Genomic DNA, 24,607 nt, shown 5'->3' on the forward strand with positions numbered 1-24,607 from the left:
ATTATATTCACACCACACATTGCCCTCAGACATGACATCTCCACTGCCTCCAGCCTTCACCTCGCTGCAACATTCATCACCCATGCTTCACACCCATATAAGAGCGTTGGTAAAACTATACTCTCATACATTCCCCTCTTTGCCTCCTGTGTGTTGATGCCAAATGTAAATTTAGTGTATTACAAAGAAAAATAGAAAAAAAAATTAGAAAAATCGGAAAAAAATTCTGAAAATTCATTTGAAGTTTAGGTAAATGGTGGTGGTGGCTACAGCTGTCGCTTCACACACGGAGGGCCCGGGTTCGATTCCCGGCGGGCGGAAATATTTCGACACGTTTCCTTACACCTGGTGTCCTGTTCACCTAGCAGCAAATAGGTACCTGGGTGTTAGTCGACTGGTGTGGGTCGCATCCTGGGGGACAAGATTAAGGACCCCAATGGAAATAAGTTAGACAGTCCTCGATAACGCACTGACTTTTTTGGGTTATCCTGGGTGGCTAACCCTCCGGGGTTAAAAATCCGAACGAAATCTTATCTTATCTCTTACTAACTACCCTTGTGCAAACCACCTATCGTGACATTTTTTGGAAGTTCCAAAAATATTGTAACTTGGGTTATCATAACATGGACATAGGAACTGCTAAACCCATTAAGCTTTCGTTACAGAGCTAATCCTGAAAAAAAAACTTCAGCAGGAAGTTGCATTTCTGTTAGAACTTGGATTGGTGGGGGATCATCCAGTCCATGGAGTATTCCATATGTCTTTTGATTACCATAAGGTGAATGAGGTCACATTAACCGATGCTTACCTTCTTCCATGTTTGGACGATATAGTGGACTTCTTGGGTAAGGCCCATTTTGTTTCCAATCTAGATCTCCTTAATACTCTGTACTGTATTGTGTACCTCTGTAATAGTTAGTACCATATATCTTTAACAGATAAAACGAAGGAGATATCTGGCTACATTGCAGGTCATTATGAATATACTGTCACCCCATTCAGAATGAGGAATTCGCCTGTCACATTCCAATAATTGATCCATCAAGCTATTAAAGGTCTTGAAGGCACTACAGCTTATCTGGACGATATAAATGTAGTTCTTGATACTTGGGATCAACATGTGTTCCGTCTTGAATCCCTCTTCAGAGATTCAGAACCTTTCAGTAATGAGTAAATTATTTTTTTTCCCAATCTACTAATACTGTTTCAGGTCCTGAAGTAGGTAGTTTCAAAATAACCCTTAAATTTGCCAGTGTTGGCAAGTAAAAATTATCCCATTTCTCAGGATTAAAAGTCCCTGCAAAGGCTCTTGGAAATGAAAAGGATTCTATAGAAGTTTCTATAAAAACTTTGCAGATATGGTTGCCACCCGTAACATCACTTATCAGTCACACGAATAAACTTTGCTGGGCCCCAAACTATTAAAAAAAGTTTAACCATGTTAAATGTTTGTCATGCGCTGCACCCATCCTTTTATCTACCGATTTTCAAAAACTCTTTGTATTATAGATTGATACTTGTGATTCGGGGGTTGGGACAGTGTTATTCCAGACATCCGGTGAGGGCGGTCTGAAGCCTGTGGCGTACTACTCAGCCAAGTACCAGGCCTATCAGTGGGCCTAATCTGCTATTAAAAATAAGCCTCTGGGCCAGGTACTTGCGCTGGAGTATTTTGACATGATCCTCACCAGTACGTCGCATGTGGTCACTGTTTTCAGTGACCGCAATCCTCTGACGTTCCTCAGCTCACTGAGGAACAAGAACATGAATCTAATGAGATGGACTCTAAGGTTGCAACCTCACAACCTGTTCATACGCCACATATCCGGCAAAGATAACCTGCTGGAGGATGCCCTTTCCAGATCTATATTTTTATAGGATGTGTTAGCGGACACATGAATAGTAAGCTTTTTTTTCCCCTTATGGTTATAAAGTAAAATTTGAGTTAACCTAGCCATAAGGTTCTTTATAGTGAGAGGACACTGAATTCCGTCCGCAAGTGTCTTGAACCTTCACTAGTCCTACTGTCTGCTCTCTCACTCTGTGATTGTGTGTGTCGGGAAACTGTAAGTTGGACACTACACTGCACTAGACTAGGCTAGGCGCCGAAACTAGACAGTGTTTCCCCGGAGGATCAGGTTTGTTCAAAGTTATTTCATCAAATCCTGCCACATGCAGGATTTGCTTCTTTGCGAATTGTTAAGCATTTTAAAATCTCTTTCTTTGTTCGCTGCACGTAGCAAGATTTGATGAAATAACTTTGAGAAAGCTGGTGCTCCACCTGGTACTCTCATATTTACCTGGAGTCTGTCGTTGTGGATAAAGTACTGCATACTTTGATGCTGAGGTTGCAGGTTCGAATCCTGCTGTGGATTCAAAGATATAAGTCTTGAATTGTTAAGATCGCCTGTCTGCGATTGTTTCTATATATATATATATATATATATATATATATATATATATATATATATATATATATATATATATATATCGTGCCGAATATGTAAAACTGGTCAATTAGCAAGAACTCACTTAAAATTAAGTCCTTTCTAAAATTTTCTCTTATACGTTTAAAGATAAAAAATTTTCATTAATGTTAATGTAAAAATTTTTAATTTTGTACCAATAGAATCTTAGAAAACTTACCTAACCTTATTATAACAAGAACAATTTATTTTAGCCAAACCCAACTAAATATATTTTAGATTTGTTTACAATAATTTAATACTAAACAAACACAGTGAAATATATTTTTTTTCGTTAGGTTCAGAATGATTTTGGCGAAATTATTGCATACACAAATTTTCACTTGTCCTATATGGCAAGATGAACGTTGCTATTTAAGCCAAGATCGCAAGTTCTGCCTATTCGATACGACATATATATATATATATATATATATATATATATATATATATATATATATATATATATATATATATATATATATATATATATATATATATATGTCGTGCCGAATATGTAAAACTGGTCAACTAGCAAGAGTTCATTTAAAATTAAGCCGTTTCTAAAAATTTTCTTATACATTTAAATATGCATTTTTTCATTATTGTTAATGTAAAATTTAATAATTTTGTACCACAAAAACCTCAGAAAACTTACCTGATTCAACTAAATATATTTTAGATAAGTTTACAATAATTTAATAGTAACCAAACGCAAAAAAAAATATTTTTTTCGTTAGGTTCCGAGCAATTTTTGCGAGATTATTGCATACACAAATTTTCGCTTGCCTAACTGGGCAAGGTGAGCGTTGCTATTTAAGCCAAAATGCCAAGTTTTACGTATCCGGTATGACATATATATATATTATATATATATATTTTTATTATCACACTGGCCGATTCCCACCAAGGCAGGGTGGCCCGAAAAAGAAAAACTTTCACCATCATTCACTCCATCACTGTCTTGCCAGAAGGGTGCTTTACACTACAGTTTTTAAACTGCAACATTAACACCCCTCCTTCAGAGTGCAGGCACTGTACTTCCCATCTCCAGGACTCAAGTCCGGCCTGCCGGTTTCCCTGAACCCCTTCATAAATGTTACTTTGCTCACACTCCAACAGCACGTCAAGTATTAAAAACCATTTGTCTCCATTCACTCATATCAAACACGCTCACGCATGCCTGCTGGAAGTCCAAGCCCCTCGCATAAAAAACCTCCTTTACCCCCTCCCTCCAACCTTTCCTAGGCCGACCCCTACCCCGCCTTCCTTCCACTACAGACTGATACACTCGTGAAGTCACTCTGTTTCGCTCCATTCTCTCTACATGTCCGAACCACCTCAACAACCCTTCCTCAGCCCTCTGGACAACAGTTTTGGTAATCCCGCACCTCCTCCTAACTTCCAAACTACGAATTCTCTGCATTATATTCACATCACACATTGCCCTCAGACATGACATCTCCACTGCCTCCAGCCTTCTCCTCGCTGCAACATTCATCACCCACGCTTCACACCCATATAAGAGCGTTGGTAAAACTATACTCTTATACATTCCCCTATTTGCCTCCAAGGACTAAGTTCTTTGTCTCCACAGACTCCTAAGTGCACCGCTCACCCTTTTCCCCTCATCAATTCTATGATTCACCTCATCTTTCACAGACCCATCCGCTGACACGTCCACTCCCAAATATCTGAATATATTCACCTCCTCCATACTCTCTCCCTCCAATCTGATATCCAATCTTTCATCACCTAATCTTTTTGTTATCCTCATAACCTTACTCTTTCCTGTATTCACTTTTAATTTTCTTCTTTTGCACACCCTACCAAATTCATCCACCAATCTCTGCAACTTCTCTTCAGAATCTCCCAAGAGCACAGTGTCATCAGCAAAGAGCAACTGTGACAACTCCCACTTTATGTGTGATTCTTTATCTTTTAACTCCACGCCTCTTGTCAAGACCCTCGCATTTACTTCTCTTACAACCCCATCTATAAATATATTAAACAACCACGGTGACATCACACATCCTTGTCTAAGGCCTACTTTTAGTGGGAAATAATTTCCCTCTTTCCTACATACTCTAACTTGAGCCTCACTATCCTCGTAAAAACTCTTCACTGCTTTCAGTAACCAACCTCCTACACCATACACCTGCAACATCTGCCACATTGCCCCCCTATCCACCTTGTCATACGCCTTTTCCAAATCCATAAATGCCACAAAGACCTCTTTAGCCTTATCTAAATACTGTTCACTTATATGTTTCACTGTAAACACCTGGTCCACACACCCCCTACCTTTCCTAAAGCCTCCTTGTTCATCTGCTATCCTATTCTCCGTCTTACTCTTAATTCTTTCAATAATAACTCTACCATACACTTTACCAGGTATACTCAACAGATTTATCCCCCTATAATTTTTGCACTCTCTTTTGTCCCCTTTGCCTTTATACAAAGGAACTATAAATATATATATTTTATCATTCTCACCACACTGGGCCAATACCTTGGCTCCCAGCTTGCGCTAGACGTTAATCCAAGGAAGCCAGCTTTCTGAAAGCTGGCTACCTTGGCGCCCAGCTTGCGCTAGACGTTAATCCAAGGCAGCCAGCTTTCAGAAAGCTGGCTTCCTTGGATTAACGTCTAGCACAAGCTGGGCGCCAAGGTATTGGTCCAGTGTGGTGAGAATGGTAAAGCACTGCGTACCTTGTTCCAAGGTTCGTAGGTTCGAGTCTCCTTCAGCCAGAGATCAGTGTTTGTGTATATTTCGCCTGCTCTTGCGAATTCCTTGCATTGTTAAAATCTCTAGTAAGGCTGATGCATGCAGGGGATGAGATGAAAAGCTGTAAGCCTTCTCCCTGAAATATATATATAAATATATATATATATATATATATATATATATATATATATATATATATATATATATATATATATATTAGTTCCACCTCTAGTACTAACTGGGAAGCATCATCCTCGGTTATATATTTTTAACACCGGCCATCTCCCACTGAGTTTGGGTTATACAAATAAGTGGAAAATATTCTCACCTTTACTAGAAGCATGCTAACATTACATTTCAGACGACTCCTTCATAGGTGCAGTGTACTTTCCACCTCCAGATCTCGAACCTGGTTAATCGGTTTCACTGAATCCCTTCTTAAATATTACCCTGCTTACGTTCCAGCAGCCCCTAAAATCATAAAAACCACTTTACTCCACTCCTATCTAGCATGCTCACAAACTCCTGTTAAATATCCAAGCCAGCACTACATTAATCCCCCTCTCCTTCCAATCTTTCTTAGGATGGACACTACCCCTCCTACGCTCTACCCTTCATTTATATGCCCTACTAGTCACCCTATTTTTCCCTTCTCTAAATTTGCAAGCCTCTTCAACAACCTCTCTTAACAGTCACATCACATACTGCCTCAAGCATGATGTATCCACCTCCTTCAGCGTCCTTCTCGCTGCAATGTTTAAAACTCATGATTCACACCTATACAACATTTTTGTCGCTTCTCTTTTTCGAAACCATAAAGTTCTTTGTCTTAACAGATGGTTCACCTCACCGACGACCTTCATTATGACAATTATTTGACTTATCTGATCCCTCAAAAGATCCATCCACCAACACGTCCCTTCCCAGTTATCTGAACACATTCACTTCATTCTCCTGCTGTCCAACGTTATATTCAATCCCTCATTAACTAGACGTTTTGATACTCTCATCACCTGGCGCTTTTCTACTCTTACATTCCCTCCCCAATTCGTCTACCATCTTTTGAAACTTCAGAATCTCCCCAAAGAATCATGACATAGGCAAAAAGCAGCTATTGTAACTCAGTTAAATTAGATTATTCATCCTTCACTCACACAAACTATACCACGGGCGAGGATAGAAACCGCGATCAGAGAGTCTCAAAACTCCAGACCGTCACGGGTTCTACCCCCACCCGTGGTATGGTTTGCAATCGTGTCATTACGATTTCGTGAGTCATTTTCACTCACACACCTGTTGCCAGTACCCTAGCGTTCACTTCCCTAACAACCCCATCTTTAATTATGTTAAACATTGTGACATCATACGTCCCTCACTAAGGTCCGCTTATTCCACCAAATAATCTCTGTCCCTCATACCCTAACCGAGCTTTATTATCAATTTTAAAACTTCTTTTCTATAGCCTAGCAACTATTCTTCACATTTCCAACATCTACCAGATTGCTAACCTTTCAACCCTATCGTATGACGTCTCCTAATTCGTAACTACAACAAAAAATTACTTGCCTTTATGTAAATATTATTTACTTATAAATAATATTTTTCACACCTACGCTTCCTAAAACTCTTATTCCTCTTCACTCCTTCTTTCTGTCTTTCCTTTAATTCTTTCAGTAATAATTCCACCATTCACGCAGTCAGGATTTCAGTGTAGGAAGTGCGTCTTAAACCAGACGTCTTCAGAACTATAAGTTGCTAAAACTATCTAAAAAAAAAACCTTTAAAACTAATGATTTTTAGTATATACTGGAAATTTCTTAAACTATCTTGCTGTCGTGGTCATTTGTTAAAATAATATTGTCATATAGAAAAATTACCCATTAGTTAATTAAACTGCGTCTGTAGAGCTGTAGTTTTTTTCCGTTACCTCCCCCCCCATCCACCCATGAATGATCTACATACGTTTTATCCTGTACTCAACAGGTTTATTCCCCATAATTCATACACTGTTGTATCCTTTTTCCCCCTTATACGAAGGAACTTTGTACTCTACCAGTCCCATGTTAGGCTCCTCTCTGCCATGCATATATAGAACCCATACACCAACCCCTCCAAAATTACATCTCAGCTTTATCGTCTTCTGTTCTATCTAATACATCACAAACCTCCCCCCAACTCACATTTGGCTCTTCTTCTGTTCGAGATTTTATACCTGTCGTGCAGTGTACGAAATCACTTCCATTATTCTTCACCAACATTTATCAACTAATCATAATATTCTCATCATTTGGTATCTTATCGTTCACATCTAATGTCTCCATTTTTTTGTTTTACATCACTAGATTTTCTCATTTTATTAATCACCAAAATAATGTATAATTTTTTTGTAAATCCTTTTACAATCAGTGGCTCTACATTTCAAACTCCTTTACCACCTCTCTTTTACTTTCAATATACATCGTTCTCCCTATAATGTGATTTGTACACTGTGAAAACCTCTCACATCAGGTACCTACTCACCAGGTAAACATAGTGTTAATTATCTTATTGACGGTGTTGTGGGTTATAAGTCAATATCCCTAAAACAACGTGACTGCCGTCAGTCCCAGTTTTATTGTGACCTCCAGAACTACGTGATAAATATCACATTTCGCTAATTAAATGATCCCATAAACTAAATTATACCCCTTCCAATAACACCACACTTTAATTTGATAATTTAAAGTGTATTTGGTGGTCCCTATGGAGGTTGGTACTGCAGATACCAAAGAAGAGTCTTGTGACGAATCCAAATTATTATTATAATCAAGGGGGAAGCGCTAAACCCGGAGGATTATACAGCGCCTGGGGGGGGATGTGGAAGGCATTCAGGCTTAATTCGGGGAACTGGAGCACAGATCCAATTCCCTAAATCAAGAGCCCCTCACCAACATCAAAGAACCTTCCTTGAGGGGACGAATCCAAAGCTACTGTGTGACCGAAATATTTGTAAATTAACCCCAAAGCAGGTTCCATGGGGCTAAAATTCCCACATTCTTCCTCGACTTTTGTTCGACAAAAGAATTCAAATCACCAGTTCGACAACAATGCTGGAATCACAAACTCCACCCAGATATTCATACCACAAGTTTGAACAGTATTTATATAAGGCTAAAGAGGTCTTTGTGGCATTTATGGATTTGGAAAAGGCGTATGACAGGGTGGATAGGGGGGCAATGTGGCAGATGTTGCAAGTGTATGGTGTAGGAGGTAGGTTACTGAAAGCAGTGAAGAGTTTTTACGAGGATAGTGAGGCTCAAGTTAGAGTATGTAGGAAAGAGGGAAATTTTTTCCCAGTAAAAGTAGGCCTTAGACAAGGATGTGTGATGTCACCGTGGTTGTTTAATATATTTATAGATGGGGTTGTAAGAGAAGTAAATGCGAGGGTCTTGGCAAGAGGCGTGGAGTTAAAAGATAAAGAATCATACACAAAGTGGGAGTTGTCACAGCTGCTCTTTGCTGATGACACTGTGCTCTTGGGAGATTCTGAAGAGAAGTTGCAGAGATTGGTGGATGAATTTGGTAGGGTGTGCAAAAGAAGAAAATTAAAGGTGAATACAGGAAAGAGTAAGGTTATGAGGATAACAAAAAGATTAGGTGATGAAAGATTGAATATCAGATTGGAGGGAGAGAGTATGGAGGAGGTGAACGTATTCAGATATTTGGGAGTGGACGTGTCAGCGGATGGGTCTATGAAAGATGAGGTGAATCATAGAATTGATGAGGGAAAAAGAGTGAGTGGTGCACTTAGGAGTCTGTGGAGACAAAGAACTTTGTCCTTGGAGGCAAAGAGGGGAATGTATGAGAGTATAGTTTTACCAACGCTCTTATATGGGTGTGAAGCGTGGGTGATGAATGTTGCAGCAAGGAGAAGGCTGGAGGCAGTGGAGATGTCATGTCTGAGGGCAATGTGTGGTGTGAATATAATGCAGAGAATTCGTAGTTTGGAAGTTAGGAGGAGGTGCGGGATTACCAAAACTGTTGTCCAGAGGGCTGAGGAAGGGTTGTTGAGGTGGTTCGGACATGTAGAGAGAATGGAGCGAAACAGAATGACTTCAAGAGTGTATCAGTCTGTAGTGGAAGGAAGGCGGGGTAGGGGTCGGCCTAGGAAGGGTTGGAGGGAGGGGGTAAAGGAGGTTTTGTGTGCGAGGGGCTTGGACTTCCAGCAGGCATGCGTGAGCGTGTTTGATAGGAGTGAATGGAGACAAATGGTTTTTAATACTTGACGTGCTGTTGGAGTGTGAGCAAAGTAACATTTATGAAGGGGTTCAGGGAAACCGGCAGGCCGGACTTGAGTCCTGGAGATGGGAAGTACAGTGCCTGCACTCTGAAGGAGGGGTGTTAATGTTGCAGTTTAAAAACTGTAGTGTAAAGCACCCTTCTGGCAAGACAGTGATGGAGTGAATGATGGTGAAAGTTTTTCTTTTTCGGGCCACCCTGCCTTGGTGGGAATCGGCCGGTGTGATAATAAAAAAAAAAAAAAAAAAGTTTGAAAACATTGCTTGATTTAAAAACAATAAACAAATGTGTAGTTTGGTGGTAATTTTTCAATGATAATTTAAAATTAATTGCATATTGAAAATAATATCGCTATTGAATAAAACAAATAAATGTGCGTGTTTAAACGAAAGAACTCGAACAAGGGAGACATGAGTGTATGTACCCAGCTATGTTGCCGGACATAAACTTCAGAAGAGTGTGTATGTACCCAGCTATGTTGCCGGACATAAACTTCAGAAGAGTGTGTATGTACCCAGCTATGTTGCCGGACATAAACTTCAGAAGAGTGTGTGTACCCAGCTATGTTGCCGGACATAAACTTCAGAAGAGTGTGTGTACCCAGCTATGTTGCCGGACATAAACTTCAGAAGAGTGTGTATGTACCCAGCTATGTTGCCGGACATAAACTTCAGAAGAGTGTGTGTACCCAGCTATGTTGCCGGACATAAACTTCAGAAGAGTGTGTATGTACCCAGCTATGTTGCCGGACATAAACTTCAGAAGAGTGTGTATGTACCCAGCTATGTTGCCGGACATAAACTTCAGAAGAGTGTGTGTACCCAGCTATGTTGCCGGACATAAACTTCAGAAGAGTGTGTGTACCCAGCTATGTTGCCGGACATAAACTTCAGAAGAGTGTGTATGTACCCAGCTATGTTCCCGGACATAAACTTCAGAAGAGTGTGTGTACCCAGCTATGTTGCCGGACATAAACTTCAGAAGAGTGTATGTACCCAGCTATGTTGCCGGACATAAACTTCAGAAGAGTGTATGTACCCAGCTATGTTGCCGGACATAAACTTCAGAAGAGTGTGTATGTACCCAGCTATGTTGCCGGACATAAACTTCAGAAGAGTGTATGTACCCAGCTATGTTGCCGGACATAAACTTCAGAAGAGTGTGTGTACCCAGCTATGTTGCCGGACATAAACTTCAGAAGAGTGTGTGTACCCAGCTATGTTGCCGGACATAAACTTCAGAAGAGTGTGTGTACCCAGCTATGTTGCCGGACATAAACTTCAGAAGAGTGTGTGTACCCAGCTATGTTGCCGGACATAAACTTCAGAAGAGTGTGTATGTACCCAGCTATGTTGCCGGACATAAACTTCAGAAGAGTGTATGTACCCAGCTATGTTGCCGGACATAAACTTCAGAAGAGTGTATGTACCCAGCTATGTTGCCGGACATAAACTTCAGAAGAGTGTATGTACCCAGCTATGTTGCCGGACATAAACTTCAGAAGAGTGTATGTACCCAGCTATGTTGCCGGACATAAACTTCAGAAGAGTGTGTGTACCCAGCTATGTTGCCGGACATAAACTTCAGAAGAGTGTATGTACCCAGCTATGTTGCCGGACATAAACTTCAGAAGAGTGTGTATGTACCCAGCTATGTTGCCGGACATAAACTTCAGAAGAGTGTATGTACCCAGCTATGTTGCCGGACATAAACTTCAGAAGAGTGTGTATGTACCCAGCTATGTTGCCGGACATAAACTTCAGAAGAGTGTGTGTACCCAGCTATGTTGCCGGACATAAACTTCAGAAGAGTGTGTATGTACCCAGCTATGTTGCCGGACATAAACTTCAGAAGAGTGTGTATGTACCCAGCTATGTTGCCGGACATAAACTTCAGAAGAGTGTGTATGTACCCAGCTATGTTGCCGGACATAAACTTCAGAAGAGTGTGTGTACCCAGCTATGTTGCCGGACATAAACTTCAGAAGAGTGTATGTACCCAGCTATGTTGCCGGACATAAACTTCAGAAGAGTGTGTATGTACCCAGCTATGTTGCCGGACATAAACTTCAGAAGAGTGTATGTACCCAGCTATGTTGCCGGACATAAACTTCAGAAGAGTGTGTATGTACCCAGCTATGTTGCCGGACATAAACTTCAGAAGAGTGTGTGTACCCAGCTATGTTGCCGGACATAAACTTCAGAAGAGTGTATGTACCCAGCTATGTTGCCGGACATAAACTTCAGAAGAGTGTGTATGTACCCAGCTATGTTGCCGGACATAAACTTCAGAAGAGTGTGTGTACCCAGCTATGTTGCCGGACATAAACTTCAGAAGAGTGTATGTACCCAGCTATGTTGCCGGACATAAACTTCAGAAGAGTGTGTATGTACCCAGCTATGTTGCCGGACATAAACTTCAGAAGAGTGTGTGTACCCAGCTATGTTGCCGGACATAAACTTCAGAAGAGTGTATGTACCCAGCTATGTTGCCGGACATAAACTTCAGAAGAGTGTGTATGTACCCAGCTATGTTGCCGGACATAAACTTCAGAATGTACCCAGCTATGTTGCCGGTGTACCCAGCTATGTTGCCGGACATAAACTTCAGAAGAGTGTGTATGTACCCAGCTATGTTGCCGGACATAAACTTCAGAAGAGTGTGTATGTACCCAGCTATGTTGCCGGACATAAACTTCAGAAGAGTGTGTATGTACCCAGCTATGTTGCCGGATATAAACTTCAGAAGAGTGTGTATGTACCCAGCTATGTTGCCGGACATAAACTTCAGAAGAGTGTGTATGTACCCAGCTATGTTGCCGGACATAAACTTCAGAAGAGTGTGTGTACCCAGCTATGTTTCAGGGCATGAACTTCAGAAGAGAATGTATGTACCCAGCTATGTTTCAGGGCATGAACTTCAGAAGAGAATGTATGTACCCAGCTATGTTTCAGGGCATGAACTTCAGAAGAGAATGTATGTACCCAGCTATGTTTCAGGGCATGAACTTCAGAAAAGAATGTATGTACCCAGCTATGTTTCAGGGCATGAACTTCAGAAGAGAATGTATGTACCCAGCTATGTTTCAGGGCATGAACTTCAGAAGAGAATGTATGTACCCAGCTATGTTTCAGGGCATGAACTTCAGAAGAGAATGTATGTACCCAGCTATGTTTCAGGGCATGAACTTCAGAAGAGAATGTATGTACCCAGCTATGTTTCAGGGCATGAACTTCAGAAGAGAATGTATGTACCCAGCTATGTTTCAGGGCATGAACTTCAGAAGAGAATGTATGTACCCAGCTATGTTTCAGGGCATGAACTTCAGAAGAGAATGTATGTACCCAGCTATGTTTCAGGGCATGAACTTCAGAAGAGAATGTATGTACCCAGCTATGTTTCAGGGCATGAACTTCAGAAGAGAATGTATGTACCCAGCTATGTTTCAGGGCATGAACTTCAGAAGAGAATGTATGTACCCAGCTATGTTTCAGGGCATGAACTTCAGAAGAGAATGTATGTACCCAGCTATGTTTCAGGGCATGAACTTCAGAAAAGAATGTATGTACCCAGCTATGTTTCAGGGCATGAACTTCAGAAGAGAATGTATGTACCCAGCTATGTTTCAGGGCATGAACTTCAGAAGAGAATGTATGTACCCAGCTATGTTTCAGGGCATGAACTTCAGAAGAGAATGTATGTACCCAGCTATGTTTCAGGGCATGAACTTCAGAAGAGAATGTATGTACCCAGCTATGTTTCAGGGCATGAACTTCAGAAGAGAATGTATGTACCCAGCTATGTTTCAGGGCATGAACTTCAGAAAAGAATGTATGTACCCAGCTATGTTTCAGGGCATGAACTTCAGAAGAGAATGTATGTACCCAGCTATGTTTCAGGGCATGAACTTCAGAAGAGAATGTATGTACCCAGCTATGTTTCAGGGCATGAACTTCAGAAGAGAATGTATGTACCCAGCTATGTTTCAGGGCATGAACTTCAGAAGAGAATGTATGTACCCAGCTATGTTTCAGGGCATGAACTTCAGAAGAGAATGTATGTACCCAGCTATGTTTCAGGGCATGAACTTCAGAAGAGAATGTATGTACCCAGCTATGTTTCAGGGCATGAACTTCAGAAGAGAATGTATGTACCCAGCTATGTTTCAGGGCATGAACTTCAGAAGAGAATGTATGTACCCAGCTATGTTTCAGGGCATGAACTTCAGAATAGAAAAATTGGAGTAAGAATCTACTCACTAATGTTTTTGTAATTGTTAACGAAGGATTTTTTATTCTAAAATCCGAAAGCCATAAACTGCCTCTTCAAGCGATTTCTCGAAACCAGTTTACTTAGTCAATAAAAAATCGCAATACGGGTAAAAATCCTCGAGGACATTACCATAATTTAAAGTCATTGCAGGATTCCCACAGAAGTTTAATGTCCCTGATGACCGTAGCAGCAGCCGTCTCATCGGCGAATTAGCGTAAGCCGCGTAACACATATGTCATTACGTAGATAATTATAGCTGTAACAATCATATAAAAGCTAACTCCTCAACAGGGGAATTTCCATGCTGCAGGTGACGAGCTCTTCATTTAAGAAATTAGAGCCCTGATTTCTCTTTGTTTGGACTGAGGCTCATTGACTCCCTCTCCCCCAGGCGCTGTGTTACTCCTTAATATTTAGCATTTCACCAACACTTTCTTCTTGAAGACGAAGCTGATGCTGTTTAATGGTTTAGCAAACCCACCTGTTGGTAACTGAGACACTTTCGCCAACCAGTGACTTCTTCAGTCCACAACAGAGAAGAATGGTGGAAGATAAGGAGTTTGATGTAATCAGTCCCTTAGTCTCTGAAACGATGTGTTCACTTCATCAGTCTTGACGGAGTGAACACATCAACTCAAGGTTAAGGGACTGATTACCTCAAACTGCTCCTCATCTTCCACCATTCTTCTGTTTTTGACTGAAGAAGCCATTGATTAGCAAAATATTTCTCGTATAAAGAGTCCAAAATGTTGCCCAAGTCTCTCAATTACATCCCAGTTACGTATCAAACTATCATATGTGAGATATTTTAAATTAGTCTTCCTTAAATGAACTAAATCTGAAATCTGTGTGTGTCCCACTCAGATTTCTCTCATTAAACTAACCGTATAAAACTTGTTCCTCATTACAGGCATAACGATACTCTACCAGAAGCCAACTAAGAAACCCCCCAATGTGTTTAGCTTCCTGTCACCGCTGTCGCTGGACGTGTGGTTGTACACAGCTACTGCTTACCTTGGCATCTCTCTCCTCCTCTTTGTTATAGCAAGGTCAGAAAACTTATAAAAAGAGCTCTATGTACCTATGAGTCCTGGAGGAAAATGTTGTGTGTGTGTGTAAATTTACTGTGAGCATGTGTTTGTGATATTTATTGTGTATTATGCATGTGTTTACAAGGAATGAAACTGAGGCGAGAGAGATACAGGATAATATACACTTGGAAGGTCCTGGAGGGATTGGTGCCAAACCTACACACGAAAATCACTCCTTATGAACGCAAAAGACTCGGCAGGAGATGCAACATTCCCCCGATGAAAAGCAGGGGCGCCACGAGTACATTGAAAGACAACACAATAAGTGTCCGGGGCCCAAGACTGTTCAGTTGCCTCCCAGCATACATAAGGGGGATTACCAATAGACCCCTGGCTGTCTTCAAGAAGGCACTGGACAGACACCTAAAGTCAGTACCTGACCAACCGGGCTGTGGTTCGTACGTCAGTTTGCGTGCGACCGGCAGTAACAGCATGGTTGATCAGACCCTGATCCACTATGAGGCCTGGTCTCAGACCGAGCCGCGGGGGCGCTGACCCCCGAAACCCTCTCCAGGTAAACTCCAGGTAGCTCCTGGCTTCCCCAGGGTTCACTTCTTCCCACGATCATAATCCCTGTATTCCTTATTCTGTAAGCTATGTTTCAAGTCAGCGTCTCCCACTTCTTCCAGGTTATTGCGCTCGCTGAATACGCAGAAGTTGAGGAAATATACCTAATATTTCTGTAATATGTGCATTTACCTTTCAAATGAGTCCTTGTCTATCAGTTTCCAGCCTCTCGGTCTATCCTGGGCCTCTCCATCAGAAGACCATGATGACTGATGGATTGTACACATCGATTTAAGACTGTACAAAAAATGAGAAACATATCAGTACGTTAACTTAAACAGTGACCTTAACACACTGCATTACATCTACACTATTACGTCTGCTGTAATAAACTGTACCAACTGGTACGCTCCTGTACTAAATCGTACTCCGAGAGTACTAGTATAAATATTCAGTGTGTGTAGAGTGTGATTGACTCACCATGGGAAGTGACCCTCAAAATCCAACAAGTCCGTCAATAAATTAACTTATTACAAACATTGTGGTTATACACACAGCTTGTATGAATATTACAGCGATACGCAGCAACACGCAGCATTGTGTCAGGCAAGGAAGTGAGAGAAATAAACGACATAATTTGGGACAATCAACATATTCTCCATTACAGGTAAAAGTTCACAGATTGATGAATCTGAAATAAGCAGCTTCAAAATCCAGACAGTGTGAAGATGCCAGTCAGAAAAAATAAATTGGACTTGGGACCTGAATCACCCTGACTGTCTCACGATGCACATCCACACAATGACAAAATCGACAAGGACTAAATAATAATAATAATAATAATAATAATAATAATAATAATAATAAGTACATGTACAAGGTGTACAGGCCTAGCTGACATAAATGACATAGTACTATATAGAAAGCCTCTTATTTTGCAGTGCATGTCGGGCAAATTAGGTCAGTTTTGTCCCAGGATGCGACCCACACCAGTCCACTAACAGCCAAGTACCCATTTTACTGATGGGGAACATAGACAACTGGTGTAAAGAAAAACGCCCAATATTTCTACCCTCGCCGGGAATCGAACCCGACCCTCACCGTGTGAAACGAGAGCTTTAGCTACCAGGCCACGGGGCACCTACAAATAAGCAAGGAAATAATACTGTACCACAAAACTGAGTCTATGAAACAAGAGCAGAGCAGAACAGAGTTCTAGCAGACTGAGAGAAGAATAGAGGTCGTTCCACAGTGACATCCAGGCAGACAGAGAACGAAGCAGGTACTGGAGGCATGACGTCAGCTTCACTGGCACCTTGCCACACACCAACAAGTACTGTAGGTGAATGGTTCAAAGAACCGACATGTTGTTGAATTAGACACATGTGCAACTCTTGGGTATCTTTATTGAGGAAACGTTTCGCCACACAGTGACTTCATCAGTCCATACAAAGGATAAACTTGAAGAACAGGAGGAGAATGAGGTAATCAGTCCCTCAGCCTTGAGTCGATGTGGTCAGTCCATCAATCTTGAATAGATTGATGGGCTGACCACATCGTTTCCTCAATAAAGATACCCAAGAGTTGCACATGTGTCTAATTTAACACCAACAAGTACGTAGCAGTGCTGGACAACCACGCACGAACAAGTACGTAGCAGTGCTGGACAACCACACACCAACAAGTACGTAGCAGTGCTGGACAACCACACACCAACAAGTACGTAGCAGTGCTGGACAACCACACACCAATAAGTACGTAGCAGTGCTGGACAACCACACACCAACAAGTACGTAGCAGTGCTGGACAACCACACACCAACAAGTACGTAGCAGTGCTGGACAACCACACACCAACAAGTACGTAGCAGTGCTGGACAACCACACACCAACAAGTACGTAGCAGTGCTGGACAACCACACACCAACAAGTACGTAGCAGTGCTGGACAACCACACACCAACAAGTACGTAGCAGTGCTGGACAACCACACACCAACAAGTACGTAGCAGTGCTGGACAACCACACACCAACAAGTACGAAGCAGTGCTGGACAACCACACACCAACAAGTACGTAGCAGTGCTGGACAACCACACACCAACAAGTACGTAGCAGTGCTGGACAACCACATACCAACAAGTACGTAGCAGTGCTGGACAACCACGCACGAACAAGGACGTAGCAGTGCTGGACAACCACGCACGAACAAGGACGTAGCAGTGCTGGACAACCACACACCAACAAGTACGTAGCAGTGCTGGACAACCACACACCAACAAGTACGTAGCAGTGCTGGACAACCACGCACGAACAAGTACGTAGCAGTGCTGGACAACCACACACCAACAAGTACGTAGCAGTGCTGGACAACCACACACCAACAAGTACGTAGCAGTGCTGGACAACCACGCACGAACAAGTACGTAGCAGTGCTGGACAACCACACACCAACAAGTACGTAGCAGTGCTGGACAACCACACACCAACAAGTACGTAGCAGTGCTGGACAACCACGCACGAACAAGTACGTAGCAGTGCTGGACAACCACGCACGAACAAGGACGTAGCAGTGCTGGACAACCACACACCAACAAGGACGTAGCAGTGCTGGACAACCACACACCAACAAGTACGTAGCAGTGCTGGACAACCACACACCAACAAGTACGTAGCAGTGCTGGACAACCACACACCAACAAGTACGTAGCAGTGCTGGACAACCACACACCAACAAGTACGTAGCAGTGCTGGACAACCACACACCAACAAGTACGTAGCAGTGCTGGACAACCACCCACGAACAAGGACGTAGCAGTGCTGGACAACCACACACCAACAAGTACGTAGCAGTGCTGGACAACCACACACCAACAAGTACGTAGCAGTGCTGGACAACCACGCACGAACAAGGACGTAGCAGTGCTGGACAACCACACACCAACAAGTACGTAGCAGTGCTGGACAACCACACACCAACAAGTACGTAGCAGTGCTGGACAACCACGCACGAACAAGGACGTAGCAGTGCTGGACAACCACACACCAACAAGTACGTAGCAGTGCTGGACAACCACGCACGAACAAGTACGTAGCAGTGCAGGACAACCAATCAAAACTCTCACATCTGCCAAAACAAAGTGTTGTGGGTAATTCATCTTGACTATAAATATCGCTAAACACATATGACTAATATCTTCGGTTTATTTTCTAACAGCAATAACATAAACAAAAATATTTGATAATATAAGAACTTAATATATGTGAAAGTGTGTACTCGCCTATTTGTGCTTGCAGGGGTCGATTCATAGCTCCATGTGTGTGTGTGTGTGTGTGTGTGTGTGTGTGTGTGTGTGTGTGTGTGTGTGTGTGTGTGTGTGTGTGTGTGTGTGTGTATGTATTGCCTGAAGGCACAACACAGTGTCTGGAACACTGTACCGTGTCAGTAGGGTGTCTAGAGCATGGTACCGTGTCAGCAGGTTGTCTGAAACACGTTACCGTGTCAGCAGGTTTTCTGGAACATAGTACCGTGTCAGCAAGTTGTCTGGAACACCGTACCATGTCAGCAGATTGTCTGGAACACTGTACCGTGAGAGCAGGTTGTCTGAAACATGGTACTGTGTCAGCAGGTTGTCTGGAACATGGTACCGTGTCAGCAGGTTGTCTGGAACACTGTACCGTGTCAGCAAGTTGTCTGGAACATGGTACCGTGTCAGCAGGTTGTCTGGAACACTGTACCGTGTCAGCATGTTGTCTGGAACATGGTACCGTGTCAACAAGTTGCCTGGAACATGGTTCCGTGTCAGTAGGTTGTCTGGAACACTGTACCTTGTCAGTAGGTTGTCTGGAATATTGTACCATGTCAGCAGGTTGTCTGAAACCTAGTGCCATGTCAGCAGGTTGTCAGGAACAATGTACAGTGTCAGCAGGTTGTCAGGTTGTGGCTTGTGACATTTGCATCAGCTCCTGGTCTTCTCATCACAGTGTCAGCATGCATAATAGCCAATTTCCATGTAAATTTAATTTAAATGAGGCACACAGAATGTGTTGTCATGTCATCTTATTAACAAAATATTTTAAACATATTCCCTTCTTCTGTCTCTCTATTATTATTTTATTCAATTACTTGTCCTTCCTTCACAGATTAAGTCCTTATGAATGGGTCACATCCTATCCACGTAAACAAGATAAGAAGAAAACCAAAGAAAACCAGTTTAACCTCTTCAATTCTCTTTGGTTCACAATGGGAAGTTTACTACAGCAAGGCACAGAGCAGCAGCCTAAGTAAGTCAATCTTAAACTCAGAGTGCTTGGTAGGAAGAAATTGTAGAATAGTTAATTTTCAAGTATCCAGTAGTCTGCTATAGACGTTAATAGTCACTAGGCCATAATGATCAGTAGACACTGGTGGTCACCAGATGTGATTGGTTATTCGCGTCATTAGACGCGAGTGGTCAATTTAGTGATAATGGTTACTATATGCTAATGGTTGCTAGGGGTAATTATATGCGAAAGGGTACCTAGTCACCGGTCATCACATGTGAATGAAAACCTAGACACTAGTGTTTCTTGGACGTTAGTGGTTACTAGACACTAGCAGTTCCTAGATGCTAGTAGTCACTAGACACTGGTGACTAGACAGGACCTTTTTACTAGTGGTAACGAGAGCGTAGTGGTCACTAGAAGCTAGTGGTCTTTAGGTGTTGGTGGTCGCTAGAAGCAAGTAGCAGTAGTTATTAGACGCTGGTAGTCACCTGACTATTAGTCACTAGAGGCAAGAACGTTGAAATAAGGTTGATTAAGGCCAGTAAAGGTCTCTTGATCTGAGGAACTGGAACTGTGATCTTTTTCCCTGGACCGAACCTGATTGCCGCCCATTTTCCCAGGCAAGCTGTGTAACTCCTATGGGTTTATCGCCCCCATTATTAATAATAACTAGATGTAATTCGGTCGCTGTGAGATCCGAGAAAGGTATCCCCGTGTTCCGTCAGCCCAGCCTCCTCTACCTCAGTGCTCCCAAAGGAAATATTGGATGGTGATCATAACGTTCCATTTCAATAAAGTATATCTATGTATACGTGTGTGTTTGTACGAACGAGAGTTTATACATATGTATGTACATATGGAACTTCTGTATGTATAGAGTTCATGTGTGTATTTATTTGTGTGAGTACATATGGATTTATGTATTAAATTTGTATTATGTATACTTGGGCAGATGTGTATTTATGCAAATGTATATGAATAAGTATATATTCATATATATGAATGTGTATATGTATACATATTTGTACATATGTATACATATACATAAATATGCATACATATACAAATATGTATTTATGCATATTCATGCATATTTCTACATATGTATGTGTGTTGTTTGTGTGAGCGTATTTAAGAACGAATATTTACTCATTTGCACTGTCATGTGTGTTTATATATGTGTAGGAATTTATTCATGTATTTTTGTGTGTATATATTCATGTGTGTATGTATGCAGGAATCTGTTAATACATGTGCATCTGTTATCCTTTATGTACACTTATGAATATTTAGGTGTGTGTATTTTATGTGTGTATATATTGTTACATACATGAGTGTCTAATGTACGTATATATACCACGAGTACCACTACCACCTTCGTTACTACCACTAGCATCAACACTACCACCTTCGTTACTACCACTAGCATCAACACTACCACTAGCATCAACACTACCACCTTCGTTACTACCACTAGCATCAACACTACCACTAGCATCAACACTACCACTAGCATCAACACTACCACCTTCGTTACTACCACTAGCATCAACACTACCACCTTCGTTACTACCACTAGCATCAACACTACCACTAGCATCAACACTACCACTAGCATCAACACTACCACCTTCGTTACTACCACTAGCATCAACACTACCACCTTCGTTACTACCACTAGCATCAACACTACCACTAGCATCAACACTACCACTAGCATCAACACTACCACCTTCGTTACTACCACTAGCATCAACACTACCACCTTCGTTACTACCACTAGCATCAACACTACCACTAGCATCAATACTACCACTAGCATCAACACTACCACCTTCGTTACTACCACTAGCATCAACACTACCACCTTCGTTACTACCACTAGCATCAACACTACCACTAGCATCAACACTACCACTAGCATCAACACTACCACCTTCGTTACTACCACTAGCATCAACACTACCACCTTCGTTACTACCACTAGCATCAACACTACCACTAGCATCAACACTACCACTAGCATCAACACTACCACCTTCGTTACTACCACTAGCATCAACACTACCACCTTCGTTACTACCACTAGCATCAACACTACCACTAGCATCAACACTACCACCTTCGTTACTACCACTAGCATCAACACTACCACCTTCGTTACTACCACTAGCATCAACACTACCACTAGCATCAACACTACCACTAGCATCAACACTACCACTAGCATCAACACTACCACCTTCGTTACTACCACTAGCATCAACACTACCACCTTCGTTACTACAACTAGCATCAACACTACCACTAGCATCAACACTACCACTAGCATCAACACTACCACCTTCGTTACTACCACTAGCATCAACACTACCACCTTCGTTACTACCACTAGCATCAACACTACCACTAGCATCAACACTACCACTAGCATCAACACTACCACCTTCGTTACTACCACTAGCATCAACACTACCACCTTCGTTACTACCACTAGCATCAACACTACCACCATCGTTACTACCACTAGCATCAACACTACCACTAGCATCAACACTGCCACTAGCATCAACACTACCACTAGCATCAACACTACCACCTTCGTTACTACCACCAGCATCAACACTACCACTAGCATCAACACTACCACCTTCGTTACTACCACCAGCATCAACACTACCACCATCGTTACTACCACTAGCATCAACACTACCACTAGCATCAACACTACCACCATCGTTACTACCACTAGCATCAACACTAATACTAGCATCAACACTACCACTAGCATCAACACTACCACCTTCGTTACTACCACTAGCATCAACACTACCACCTTCGTTACTACCACTAGCATCAACACTACCACTAGCATCAACACTACCACTAGCATCAACACTACCACCTTCGTTACTACCACTAGCATCAACACTACCACCTTCGTTACTACCACTAGCATCAACACTACCACCTTCGTTACTACCACTAGCATCAACACTACCACCTTCGTTACTACCACTAGCATCAACACTACCACTAGCATCAACACTAATACTAGCATCAACACTACCACTAGCATCAACACTACCACCTTCGTTACTACCACTAGCATCAACACTACCACCTTCGTTACTACCACTAGCAGTAACACTACCACCTTCGTTACTACCACTAGCATCAACACTACCACTAGCAGTAACACTACCACCTTCGTTACTAACACTAGCATCAACACTACCACTAGCAGTAACACTACCACCTTCATTACTACCACTAACATCAACACTACCACTAGCAGTAACACTACCACTAGCATCAACACTTCATTATTACCACTAACATCAACACTACCACCTTCATTACTTCCACTAACATCAACATTACCACCTTCATTACTACCACTAGCATCAACACTACCACCTTCATTATTACCACTAGCATCAACACTACCACCTTCATTATTACCACTAACATCAACACTACCACCTTCATTATTACCACTAACATCAACACTACCACCTTCATTATTACCACTAACATCAACACTACCACCTTCATTATTACCACTAACATCAACACTACCACCTTCATTATTCCACTAACATCAACACTACCACCTTCATTATTACCACTAACATCAACATTACCACCTTCATTATTACCACTAACATCAACACTACCACCTTCATTATTACCACTAACATCAACACTACCACCTTCATTATTACCACTAACATCAACACTACCTTCATTATTACCACTAACATCAACACTACCACTAACATCAACACTACCACCTTCATTATTACCACTAACATCAACATTACCACCTTCATTATTACCACTAACATCAACACTACCACCTTCATTATTACCACTAACATCAACACTACCACCTTCATTATTACCACTAGCATCAACACTACCACTAGCATCAACACTACCACCTTCATTATTACCACTAACATCAACACTACCACTAACATCAACACTACCACTAACATCAACACTACCACTTTCATTACTACCACTAGCATCAACACTACCACTTTCAATACTACCACTAACATCAACACTACCACTTTCATTACTACCACTAACATCAACACTACCACCTTCATTATTACCACTAACATCAACACTACCACCTTCATTATTACCACTAACATCAACACTACCACTAGCATCAACACTACCACTTTCATTACTACCACTAGCATCAACACTACCACTTTCATTACTACCACTAGCATCAACACTACCACTTTCATTACTACCACTAACATCAACACTACCACCTTCATTATTACCACTAACATCAACATTACCACTAACATCAACACTACCACTTTCATTACTACCACTAACATCAACACTACCACCTTCATTATTACCACTAACATCAACACTACCACTAACATCAACACTGCCACCTTCATTATTATCACTAACATCAACACTACCACCTTCATTATTACCACTAACATCAACACTACCACCTTCATTTTTACCACTAGCATCAACACTACCACTTTCATTACTACCACTAGCATCAACACTACCACTTTCATTACTACCACTAGCATCAACACTACCACTAGCATCAACACTACCACTAGCATCAACACTACCACTTTCATTACTACCACTAGCATCAACACTACCACTTTCATTACTACCACTAACATCAACACTACCACCTTCATTACTACCACTAGCATCAACACTACCACTAGCATCAACACTACCACTTTCATTACTACCACTAGCATCAACACTACCACCTTCATTATTACCACTAACATCAACACTACCACTTTCATTACTACCACTAGCATCAACACTACCACTTTCATTACTACCACTAACATCAACACTACCACCTTCATTATTACCACTAACATCAACACTACCACCTTCATTATTACCACTAACATCAACACTACCACTAGCATCAACACTACCACTTTCATTACTACCACTAGCATCAACACTACCACTTT

At 41.7% G+C, this 24,607-nt stretch overlaps 1 protein-coding gene across 1 annotated transcript in view; it reads left to right on the plus strand.

Annotated features, from left to right (window-relative positions):
- The window catches only part of LOC128695338 (glutamate receptor ionotropic, kainate 2-like), a 286,847-nt gene that overhangs the window by 243,702 nt on the left and 18,538 nt on the right, over nt 1-24,607 (plus strand). Inside the window, exons 13-14 of the mRNA XM_070095365.1 lie at nt 14,654-14,792; nt 19,482-19,622. Coding sequence (XP_069951466.1) covers nt 14,654-14,792; nt 19,482-19,622 — 280 coding nt within the window. The remainder of the gene's footprint in view (nt 1-14,653; nt 14,793-19,481; nt 19,623-24,607) is intronic.

This window comes from Cherax quadricarinatus, chromosome 50, assembly GCF_038502225.1.
Source record: "Cherax quadricarinatus isolate ZL_2023a chromosome 50, ASM3850222v1, whole genome shotgun sequence".
Classification (NCBI taxonomy): Eukaryota; Metazoa; Arthropoda; class Malacostraca; order Decapoda; family Parastacidae; genus Cherax; species Cherax quadricarinatus.